We start from the raw sequence: 12395 nt of genomic DNA on the forward strand, positions 1-12395 counted from the left end.
AGGTGTTGAATCCAGGTAGCCATGACCCAGGGTCTTGTGTTCGAGGCACAGAGCTGGGCTTTTAGTCCTTCTGACCCTCTGTGAATGCCTGGGGGTGAACACCCCCATTTCATTACTGAGGAAGCTGGCCCTGCCCAGCGGCCCCTTGGTGAGGGAAACCTGGGAGATAATAAGTTTGAACAGGGAGCTTGGCAGTGGGAATGGCAAGAGGGTTTGGTTTTTAGATTTATCTTGAAATGCATCTCGTCTGCGAGCCTTGAGGGTGGGGTTGAGGGCTGAGCAGGGGGTTGAGGGCCACACTGCTGCTTTGTGGGAAGGTTCCGCCCCGTGTTGCTCCAGCCTCCTTAAGCTTCTGCAGACCTCCATCACTCATCCATCACCTGAGCGCACTGTTGGATGCCATTTGGCAGGCGAGGAGGCCCAGGGAAGGCAGAAGGTGCAGGAGTCCTAAATGTGAGTGCACTGTGACTCTTGGGCCAGGAGGCTCCTCTTTTCGTTTTGAGAGGTTCTCAGGGACTTTGCATAAACCTGGAACTTTGTTTCCCAGATGCCATGGGCCGAGCCCATTACCAAAGCTGTCACTGGCAATCTGAGGCCCTGAGTTTTAATTTGTAGCAGCCGGAGGCAGGGAAAGGGAACTGCTTTGTGACTCATGAAGTCACAAAGGCAGAACCACAAATAAGGGACTCCAGTTGGCAAAAACCAAATTGCTTCAAGGCTATTCTTGGAAACTAAAGCATCACGTCTTGTTTCTTCCCAGAAAATGCAGAAATGTTTCATGTTTCTGGGTAGTTGGTTTTATTTATATTTCGTATCGAACTCCAAAAAGGCAACAGCTGGGTGGTGGCTGACAAGGAAGACTTTAGCAAGAGCTGTTACCTAGGGTCCTCTGATTTAGCTAATCCTTGACCTTCTTCTTTGGGGGCAAAAGGGGGTGTCCACCAAAAGTGTCACGTTCCAGTTTCTGGAAGAAAAGGCTTGAAGCTCAGACTCAGACTCACGGAGTCCTTCTAAGTCAGTCTTTCTAGCTCATTAACAAAACCACCTGTACCATGTATGTCCTCAGTCAATTGCCCAAACTTCCTCATAGGAGGTTTCCCACTTTATGTATGGGAAACTTAAAACTCAGAAGTTAAGTGAGTTGTCCAAGGCTACACAGCTAGGAAGTAGATTTGAACCCAGATCTTCTGAATTGAAAGCCCATGGCTTCTAGTTTTAAAGTATATATAATTCCTTGACCTGAGAAGCTAGACCCAGTGGTCATCAATTATGTTCCTTTTTTCCTTCCTTCCGGTTTGGTGACATTTGGGCCATTTGAAGAATAGTAATGAGGGCTGGTTATCATGTAGCTGCCAAGGTGCTGTGTACATCACTTACGTGATGGTGTTTATTCCTTACAACCCTGTCAAGTGAGTAGTAGTATCCCCACTTAACAGGCTGAGGTGGATCAGAATGCCCAGGGTCACACAGTTAGCAAGTGTGTGGGGTGAGATTCACATGCGGGTTTGCCAGCCTCTAAATATCCTCATGTTCTTCTGTGAGGAAACTTACCCTGCACGGGCGTTAGAGTGGTTTAAGGTCTTTGACTTAAATTGGAAAGCTGATTTTAAGGGTTGAGACTAGATCGTTTAGATCCAGGGAGGCAGGTCTGAGCCTGGTACTGGCTGCTGGGGTGCAGACTGGGGCAGCGCTTATCCGCCCCCCGTCTAGCCGTCTCCCTCCACCTCCCCTTATCTCACTCCAGATAAGAGCTGGTTCCTGGAGCTCCCACGCCCACCCAGCACCCCCTTTGGCTCTTTCTGCTGGAGCCCAAAGATTAAGTGGGTCGTTTTTCTTTTGGCGGAGGAGGGGAGGCAGCTGGAGTTGGGCGGGGACAGGTTCTTCCAGTTTGTAAATTATTCTCTGGGAATCAGGTCGGACTTGATGCCTCTAAACAGTTTGCCATTTTGAACCAGGAGGAGTGGCAACTTGGAGAAGTGATTTACGAAACTATTTTTCAAACTGGTGCATTCCCCGGATACAAATCTGCCCCACATGATGGATGCAGCACACATTTCCACATCCACCGAGCGCCTCCCAGGGCCAGGCTCAGCCATCACACAGGATCTCGCCCCTCACGGCAGCCCTGCAAGCTGCAGATTATCATCCCTCTCTTACAAAGAAGAAACTGAGGCTCAGAGCTTAAGTGGCTTGAGTGAGGTCATGTGGGACAGTGAAGGGCCAAGTTGAGTTTTGGACTCGGGCTCCAGAAGCCCCAAAGCCTTGTGGTTTTCTCTACACCAGCTGCCCATCCTCAGAAAGGACGGCAGGATGCCATTTGAATTCAGGTAGCTTTGTGCTTGTCACTCAGCTACTGCATCCTTTCTTTAGTCACAAAATGGATCCAAAGATAGGCAAAGACTGAGGATGTTAATACGCTCTGAAAAGCAAACAAGTCGTGCTCTCTGTTGATGCTCTCTGGGTGGCACATCTTGCACACGGGCAAAGTTGAAACAAGTAGGAGGCAGTGTTTATGTGAGTGATGCCAAAGGAGGCGCCACGGACATTACAGGAGCCCAGAGAGCATCTGTGAGGGAATCCATGTCTTATCCATACCAGGCAAAGCACAGAGCCAGCCTTCCAAGTTGGCTGAATGTGCTGAGTTGAGGGGGCCCAAGCAGCCAGGTAGGTTCTCACGGAGGTGGGGGGCCTGGCTGAAGAGTGGGACTTGGCTAGGCCTGGAGCAGGGAATGCGCTCTTCTCCCTTCAGCCGAACATGGTGCCGGGCACATTGCAAGTTCTTGGGGAAAGAGGGAAGGGAGGGAGGGGTCCTATCCTGTTGCCGGTGCCCCCGTGCTAGTCAGTGTCTAAGAGCTCGTTTGCCCCCAGCAGGCTGCTCCTCACAGGTGGTACCCAGCCGGGCCGCCCTACAACATTCGTGTTCATGCTTTTCTTGTCCCCTAGCTCTCCCAGTTTCTTTCCTCATAGCCGCCTCCTTCTCCAGTCCACCCTCTGCCATCTTATCTTCCCAAAGACTTGTCTCATCCTGCAGCTACGTCTCCTGTACCCCACAGCCCACTGGAGAAGCCAGGCCCCCTCCACGATCTGCCCTGGATATGGCCTCCCCACCTTGTCACAAGTTTTGAACTCCCGACGCCTTGAACTTACTGTCATTCTGCAGCTGTCCTGGCTCTTTCCAGATTCACGCCTTTGTGCAGTGTTTCCTTGGCCTGAAACATCCATCCCCCAGTCTTCTAATGACATCTGCCTCGTTCCTAACATTGTCGTGTTTGGCATTTCCCTCTCGTGGCTCCCCTGGGCTCTGTTGGACACCTCCTGCTCTGGGTGTCCATGCACTGTGTTCATAGGCCACAAGCGCTCGCCTGTTGTCTTGTAATCAGCGCTTGGTGGGCCCCTCTACCTTGCTGGGCCACATGTCTGCATCCCTTACAAAGACACCAGTAATTGTTGCTAAGTGAATGAGTAAAAGATTAAGGAAGAAGATAAACACCATTCTCTGCTTTTAGTATTATAAGGCCAGCCTGCCATCCCAATGCACCCACAATAGCGTTGCTGTCTGGAGGGTGGGAAGCCACGCAGCCTGAGGGCCTTGTCTCTGTGTGTTTGCTGCCCTCCTCCTGCCGGGCCTCTGTCTGGGGGAGCTTGGTATGCTGTATCCTATCCTTTACAGACCCCCTCACGCCCTACTGACAGCTGGCCAGCCCCAGCTCCTCCACGCCTATCTTCTTGCACTAGCTTTGGATTCTGGAAAAATAGTAGTGCTTTGGAAAATCAGCTTTAATTTATTTTTGTTCTTTTGAAACTTAAATGACTTTCCTAAAAAATGCCTGAGGTTATAGTATTGCAGAGAGAAAGGACGGTGGCCAACACCCAGGCAAGCTATTTTTGTGGTGTGAATGAACACCCATCCCATTTCCCCCGCATCAGCCCGAGCACTTGTTCCAAATAGCTCACAGCTTGGGCTTACAGAGCACAGACCCCTTTCGCCCATTGGGAGGAGATCCATGTGTCTCTGTCTTTCTGTGTGTCTGACTGAGGTAGATGCTGTGCTGCCAGCAGAGACCAGGAACAGACAGAAGTTTGGAAAAGTGGCCATTTGTCGTCTGTGTAGGGGACAGACCTGCTAATGACTAATGAAGGCAGACTTTAAAGTCTGACGTCTAAGGGTAGGTGGGATGGTCCTGAAATCTAGGGAGGCATGTGGTTTGATTTTTTTGGTCTGCTCACTGGAGTCATGTTACTAGGTGACGTTAATATCAGTCAACCAATTTGCAGGAGCAAGAATTGTAGGTTTTCAATGGTGGTAAACCTAGAGTGCTTTTCTGGCTTTTTCCTTTTACTAGCTCCTATTCCTAGAACTATCTAGGTCTTAGCAAGATTGACCAGGTAATATTGACCTCAGCCAGGGTATAGCTTTGAGCAATCTATGCTTCTTTTTAGCCAGCGAGAAGAGCAGAATGTTGGGGAGAAAGAGATTGCCAGCAAGGCAGCATCGCCAGGTTGGAAGGTTTGAGTGTACGTTTTCTGTAGATTATTTGTTTTGTATTAAGTGTTATATTTAGTATCTTACAGGGATTTTATTTTGACTGTCAGCACCCATTCCCCACCCTACCCTGGTGGCCACGGAGCTCACCCCTGCCTCCCCCTGCCTTTGCAGGTGTGACGCTTCTCCGGGAACTTCATGGTGTTCTCCTCCACGCTCTCCACACCACCGCTCCACGCGGCTGCTGGACCATGGGGGAAAACGAAGACGAGAAGCAGACTCAGGCCGGGCAGATTTTCGAGAACTTTGTCCAGGCTTCCACGTGCAAAGGCACCCTCCAGGCCTTTAACATCCTCACACGGCACCTGGACCTAGACCCACTGGACCACAGAAACTTTTATTCCAAGCTCAAATCCAAGGTGACCAGCTGGAAGGCCAAGGCCCTGTGGTACAAATTGGACAAGCGTGGATCCCACAAGGAGTATAAGCGAGGGAAGTCGTGCATGAACACCAAGGTAGGGAGAGCCCTGGTGGACGTTTCCCACACTGTGGGGCACACGGGTTGACTGGTTGGGAGGTTAGGACCTGTTCCATTTTGCCATTCTAAGGTTCGTAAGAGGTGTGGGTGTGTTAAACCGTCTGGCTCGGTTGAAGGCTTCCTTTGTTTATACAGGCACAACTTATCCATATAAGGTGGGTGCTTCCACTTTATTGTGGTGGCTTCAGCTACTCTTCCTGTGCCCTCTCCACTGCAGAGAAACCGACGGCATGCTTGACGCCATCCTACTTCTACTCTTACTACCACCACTACGACTTCTAGTAGCTACTATTTATTTCTACGTGCTAGGCACTTTATGTACATGGTCTCATTGCACCCACCCACGTGGTCCTTTGGGCCATTTTAGAGAGATGGAAAGAGAATCAATTATCTTACCCAAGGTCACACAATTAGATGGCAACCTCGGTCTGTCTGATTCAAGGGTTTAAGTCCTAAATTCCATGGCGAGGCATAATTAAAGAATTGTGTTCCCCTGGGAGCAAGCACTTTAGAAAGGTCCCCTGACTTGTAATGAATTGACTAAGAAATAGGTCTTTGGTCCTTAGTGCCCTTCCTCCCTCTCTCTTTCTCTTCCTCCCCACATCTCCACATTCTCCCCTCCCCAGCCCTTTCCCAGAAGGATTTCTCTGCTCAGGATCCCACTTGCAGTTAACCCTCCCTAAGCTGATTACGTCCCCCACTGTTTGACCATAGGTAGCATCGGTGAACATGGGGCTGACCAGCACATCACCTCTCTGTATCTCTGCAATGCCTATCGCCGAATGGGCACCCAGAAGTCAAGACTTTCCAGTGGGCCCTTGGGGGCTGTCAGCCTGGGCGCTGGTCCAAGCTGTATGTTTAGATTAAAAGTGAGCGTACTGTATTTAGACCTCTCAGGAGGTAGCTCAGCCAGAGCCCTTGGAATTCTAGTCAGTGCCAATCCCAGACAAGAGGATTGAACTCTCCATGGTGATCAGGACTGTTGTGGTTTTGTTTTGGTGATGAGGAGCCGTTGTGTCCATCATGGGATACGGCTGCTTTCCCTTGCCCCCGGGGAGACAGCTGGCAAGCTCCTCCGAGCCTGGGGCGCATCGACTGTCCATTGCACAAGAAGAGCATTGCATGGGTAACCAAACAGACCAGTCGCTTCAGCTCAGAGCGTGCTAGCCATCCAGGCAGTGCCCCACCCCATAACCTGCCAAGCTTCAGCCTTACATAGAGAAGATGGAAGTGTGAAAGAAAAGAGGGGGAGAAAGGGGTGCAGCCAGTATCCTGGGTGCCACCCCCACCCAGCACCTCCCTTCCTAGTTGTAAATTCATGGTTCATACATCACTCGGCAGCTCTTCAGACTTAGAGAAGGGGAAGATTTTAGCTTTCAAAGCATCATATGGGGATGCATATGATGGCTTTCTTTTAGAAAGACCCCATAGAAGTCAGGTGGCTGGGCTGCAATATGTTTTCTCAGAGAAGGTTTTCAGGGGTCTTGTTTTATTAGGAAATGCTATGCCCCATACACCCAGCGGTTTCTAGCTGTTGAGGGAATCCCTCGGAGATCTGAAGACAGACCTGCTGAGGGAGTGAGCCCGCAGGAGGATGGAACGGAGGGTTGACCACTATGAAGATATCCTTCTTCAAACATCACTAGCCAGTTGCCTAGCCTGTCTGGCCAGCCCCTGTTTTACAGTTTTGATGGCTTGAAATAGAACAGTCCTCACATCCTGTGGTTGGCAGGTCAACATTGGTGCCAGAGATACAAAGGGAAAGAACTTACATCTTTGGTTACTGATGCTGAGCAAGAGTGATTCTCACCCAGGAATTTTTACTCCTTTCTTAGGAGGAGGAACAGAGACATTTCAAATGTGTGGCAACCCATCTCATAAAAATGACCTAGATTCCGAAGAACAGAAGATACATTTGTGAACGCACTCTATATGCGGTTGTGACCGTGTTAGGCCACTTTAGCTGTACATTTCAGAAACCCAACTCACACTAACCTAAACAAACAGGGACATGATTAGCTCATATAAACAGGAAGGTCCAGACACTCACAGTCTTTCCCATCCTCCCTCTTTTTGTCTCTTTCTGGATGTTTTGCTCTGTGTTAGCTCCATTTTTCCCTCCTGCGAATGGATTTTCTCCATGTTGGTAGCCTCTAGTTCATATCTTCATAGTTCTGTGGCCCAAAAGGCTAGACCCTTTCTCTTCCTGCTTGACATTGAAAAAAATCAAGGGAAGGATTCTGATTGGCTCACCCCTGGGCCAATTATTGTGGCCGAAGCCAGGGGAGCTACCTACCATCTTTGGCAGCCCTTTCAAGCATCACATGATTGACATGAGAGAGGAGCAGGGCCCCAAGGACATGGAGGTGCGAGACAGATAAACAACAGGTATCCTCCGGTTGGCTGTTGATTTGCGCTCCGGTTATGGTGCAGGCCCTCTCCGTCTTGGATTCATGGATCGTGAATGCTCAGCTCTAAGAACCTGGTACTTGTACTCCTTGTTGTGAGTCAAACAAAATGCAGAACATGGTCCTCCCTTTCTTCCGACGTGAACAGACACTGTCTTGCTCACCCACCTCGTTTGGATATCTCTTGGTCTGGTAGTTTACGCTGAGCGTTAGCCGAACAAGAACTGCCGGGCGTTAGCATGCACATGGCTGATCATTAAGGCCAAGCTGTACAGCACAAGTGTGTCAGGTGGCAGGGACATAGCCAAGCTCCTGGCTAGCAACAGGTAGAGTGGGAATGAATGAAATTCAGCCAGAACTCCCACCTTTGCGCTGATGTGGTTGCACATCTGCACTGTCTGGAGGGGGTCGGCTTTAGTGTTTCGCAAGCATTAATCAGCCCCAACCATGTGCTAAGTAAGCAGTGTGGCTCCCTTCCTGCCAGCAGTGAGTGAGTGTGTGTGAGTGTGTGTGAGTGTGTGTTGGCGATGGTGGTGATGGTGGTGATGGTGCTGATGGTGAGGGAGATTGGTGACCAGGATCTGTTTGGAGAAGAAAGCCTCTGGTTCAGGGGACAAGGGACAGAGAGAAGAACCTTCAAGGTCACTATAGCAGTGGCTTAGGTGCAGGTTGCATAATCTAACTTGAGCTCATTATTAATTATTGATTATTATTTATGAGGGTTTTCCCAGGCCCTTAATCCTTCTTTCTCTGGGTGTGATCTGTTTGGATGAGAATGGAGAGAACCAAGGAGCAAGCCAAGTGAACTCTTTGAGAACCGATAGTAGTACCCGCATCAATTGCCACATCCCGTTGTGTAATGTTCCAGGGAAAACAACCCGGAAGAAAAGGCAATATACAATTTGGTATGGGAATTGCCATCATCCCAAAGTCATGGAGTCTGGGTGTTCATTTTATATGTGCCTTTAATGCTAGGAGGAACTTGAAAGGTTGTTGTGTACAGTCTCTGCATTTGACAAATGACAAATGGGGCCCAGGAAGCGGAAGCTGTTTGGCTGAAACTAGTGGGTGGCATTGCCTGGATTTGGGTTCTATTGATGGGTTTGCTTGTATATTCTTTTGTTCATTCATTCATTAGCTGTTTCCAGTGCCCTATACCTGAGAAGGTGTTTGAAGGGGAGATAGCTTCAAAGATTAATAAGAAGTGGTTTTCGCTTGAGCTTTCTATAGAGGAGACAAAAATGTCACTATTTTCTGTATTTATTAGCTTGTTGAATCATTTATGGGGTGAATAATTATTGGGCAGCTACTGTGTGCCAGGCACTCGTCTAGGTAGCTATCAGCCACTTCATAGCTCTGTTGCCTTGGGCAAGTTACTTAAATCTCTGATCCTCAGTAACATTCTCTGTAATGTGAAGATAACAATGGTACTTCCTTCATGGAGTTACTGTGAGGGTTAAATAAGTTAATCTGTAAAGTGTTTAGAACACGGCCTAATACATAATAAATAAGTGATCAGTAAGCGTTTAGTCATTGTTATCATTAATATCCTAAGTGCTATGAGAGAGGTGTCTGCACTGTTCTGCAGGAATATGGAAAAGAAAGTGACTAAGCGTGACTGGGGTAGTCTAGGAATGCTTCCTGGAAGAGGAGGTATGCTTTGGGGCTTGACAGATGAGTTGGAGCTTGCCTTGCTTTGCTGAGGGGAGAGCTAGAGGCAGCACAAGGCAGAGAGATATAGTCCAGGAAGGGTGTTGCTCGTGTCCTGGGAATGAAGGTACTTGTGGGGAGGGGGGAGGGGGTGAGAACCGAGAGAGCAGATTGGATGGATGACAGGAGGAGGGGAGAGAGAAAGGCCTCTTGGGGCCAGGCTGTGAAGAGAGGGTCCTGCAGTCAAACAGAGGACCTGGAGGACCACCGGATGAGCCCCCCACTTCCCAGTTACCTCCGTGGGGTGGCTCAGCAATCACAGGTAACCGCTTCAGACAGAAGGCATTCGTACATCCTCGCCATAAAAACACACTTGCGGGAAATGACGCACGGACTCTCTTGTCACCAGCAGAAACGGGGCCGGCCTATGTGATGAACCCCCTGGGTTATCTTGTGAGAAGGAAATGTCTGCATTTTGTGAGCCTCCAGCAGGGTCACCCCACACCTTTTGCTCCTGAACGTGACCTTGCCCATCTGCGGTGGCTCCCCAGTGGGGGGTAGCCAAGGCCCGGCAATGCTTACAACCCAACTCATCACACAGTTCCTGAGCCTCATTAGTACAGCACAGCAGGAGGAGGAGAGGGTCAGAGGGAGAGAAGGGGGGCAGGGGTGAGGCTGGGAACGGAAAGCTGTTATCTCTTGGCCTGGATAAGCTTATCTCACATTCCTGACCTCTGACATCACCCACCGGGGCCCTCAAAGCTAGGCTCTGCTGCGCTGGCTGGGGCACGTCAAGTAGCCCTTTGCCTAATACGGACAGTAGCAGACAGACCATCCAGCAGAGGCCGGTCTCTGGGGTGTGAAATTCTGTAGCAGTCGAACAAAGAGCTCAGACAAACTCTGGGTCTGTCCACTTGCCTGACAATGGGCTTCTGGCAATGCTACACCACACAGGTTTCCAGCCCAGATTACCAGTCAGCTTGTGGTCATGCTACACTGTCACCACAGCTCCACACGGATTCCGGGGGCTTTGCCTGAGTATGTGCATTGGACATTATCTGTGAGCTTGAGTAAATTCAATTCCCAATAATATTAAACTGAGATGAAAAAACTCCTTTTTGGCTGTCTTCATAGGAAGTGGTTAATCCAGGCTGACTGTATATTCATTTTATAAATACGTTTATAAATAAAGACTTCTTTGTCTTTTTAAGAAAAAACTAACTCATTTTCTTTAATGAAAAAAGAAATGCATGCTTGTGATAAAAAATAATTCGAGCAGGACAAGAAAATATACTGTGATGAGAAGTGTTTGTCCCAGGCCCCAGGTCACCTCCCTAGAGGGGACCACTGTGTTTTTCCTAAAAGTCTCCACCCGTGTGTGCACGCATATGGATGTGTGCATCCTCCCTTCACTTTTAATGCAAAAATTGTTTGCATGTTTGTTGTGCACCTTGCTTTTTTCACTCAAATATGTCTTGGAGGTTGTTTTACATCAGTACGTGGGGCTCTAACCCTTTTCTTATTTTCACTGCTTTTTATGGTGTCCCATTTTATGGCTCTATCACATTTCGTTTACCTGCCTATATTGCTTCCAGTTGATAGTTGTGTTAAACGCTACTGCAGTATTTCCTCCTGCATACTCCTATGCGCGCGGAAGCTGCATGTGGGATGGGTGGTGTGAGAATTTCTGAGTCAAAGGGTATGTGCCCTGCATTGACATACAGCATTGTCGGCTTCTCCTCCCGGGAGGTTCCCCCAGTGGGCCCTCGCACCGATGGTGCAGGAGTGGGACAGGAGAGTCCCTTTTGAAAAGGGAGCTACCACAGCAGGACGTTGCCGACTTGGATCTCCTTGGCTTGGCTGCGTGGGCATTGGGATGGACACCTGCTGAGTCCTGGAGTCTGGGCCACTGAGTGAGGAGCAGTCCAGCGGCACCACGGTCGGGATCACTGCCGCCCCATAACAGTCACAGCAGTTTAATTCCTGTCACCCCCAACGTCTGCATAGTGCTTTCTCGTTTCATATATGTGGTTTCAATAAGAAGTTGGCTTTATCGGTAAGAGGTGTATGCTCTTTAAAAGAAGAACAGATACAAGTCTATACTTCCCTCTTCAAAATTTCATCCCATAATGGGAGCTTTTAGAGCTCTGGCCCACAGAGGATCTGTCCTGTTCATGCTGAACAGGGGCCCCTTCCTGGCCTGGCTCATTCATTCTCTTTATGAGTCAGTTTAAGCAAGCATCACCTCCTCCAGGGAGGGCTCCCTAACCTCTTCTCCACTTCCCCTTCTCTTATTCCGTCCCTAGTTGGGTTTGGTGCCCCCCATGGCTCCCAGACTCTGGTCCTACCACTATCTTGCTGATGGGTGCCCCTCATTGAGTTGCTTTTCTCCCCTTTCCTACTCCCTGTGAGCTCCCTGAGGACAGGGACCATGTCTGGCTCCTCCCAAGGCCTCAAGCAACCAGCACAGGGCTTGGCACGGGAAAAGTGCTCAGGGACTAAGTGAATGAACCCTGTAGCTCAAGATGTTTCTTTCTGGAGCTGCACAAATAGTGTCGTCTAAAACACGCAGAGTTCTTCTTTCTGGGTCTGCACTGGCTGCGCCCTGGCATTTACGAGCCTCCAGGAGGGTTTGCAGAAGCCAGAAGCAGCCAATCCCTTTGTTTCCTCATTGAAGCATCTGTCCAAATGTGCATCTGAGCACTGATCGCTGAGCGTCCTTTCCCTGTGCTGCAAGGACGAGGACCACACCCTGTCTGTGCCTTCACTAATATCTGGCTGCTCGGCAAGCTTTCGGGGATGGGGAAATTGGCCAGTAGGCCTGTGAGGCTGAAGGGCTGGGCCTTCTTTTTCTTAGAGAAAAAAGAAAAACCTCTTGCAGTTGCTGGCCCACCCAGGGTTGCACAAGGCCTGGGGGAATCTCTGGCCAGGATTATCCAAATTAGTGTGTAGCACTGGGTAGGGCAAAGGAAGCCATGGCGCAGTTGGTGGCCGGCTCCCCAGACTGGAAGGGTCCCCTGGCTTCCCTCTTTCCTGCTCGTCAGACACTCTTGCTGTACTTTGCTTTTTTTCATAATAAAAAATATCTGGGAGATCAGTATATTCCATGGTAGGGGATTTTTCCACTTGCCGTGAATATGTCTGTCTACCTCCTACTCAGCTGGGTGGGGTCCTGGTCTGAGTTTAGCTTCCGGCTGCAGGACGCGTCCTGGTGGTTCCCTGGTCCCAGGCCTCAGGTTGTTCTCCCTTCCTAATCAGAAAGGGCTGCACTCGGCTGCAAGGAACTAAAGACCTGCCTGCAGAGACTTAAACGAAT

The 12395-nt window shown here is 49.6% G+C and overlaps 1 protein-coding gene across 16 annotated transcripts in view; it reads left to right on the forward strand.

Moving 5' to 3' along the window:
- The window catches only part of MICAL2 (microtubule associated monooxygenase, calponin and LIM domain containing 2), a 223567-nt gene that overhangs the window by 44010 nt on the left and 167162 nt on the right, over positions 1 to 12395 (forward strand). For all 16 annotated transcript variants that reach the window (XR_011441127.1, XR_011441129.1, XR_011441130.1 and 13 more), the window contains one exon: positions 4658 to 4998. Coding sequence is in view for 13 of the 16 variants with exons in the window: in XM_070274785.1 (XP_070130886.1) it covers positions 4735 to 4998 (264 nt within the window). In the remaining 3 variants the exon portion in view is untranslated. The remainder of the gene's footprint in view (positions 1 to 4657; positions 4999 to 12395) is intronic.

Source organism: Equus caballus, chromosome 7 (genome assembly GCF_041296265.1).
Source record: "Equus caballus isolate H_3958 breed thoroughbred chromosome 7, TB-T2T, whole genome shotgun sequence".
Taxonomy (NCBI): Eukaryota; Metazoa; Chordata; class Mammalia; order Perissodactyla; family Equidae; genus Equus; species Equus caballus.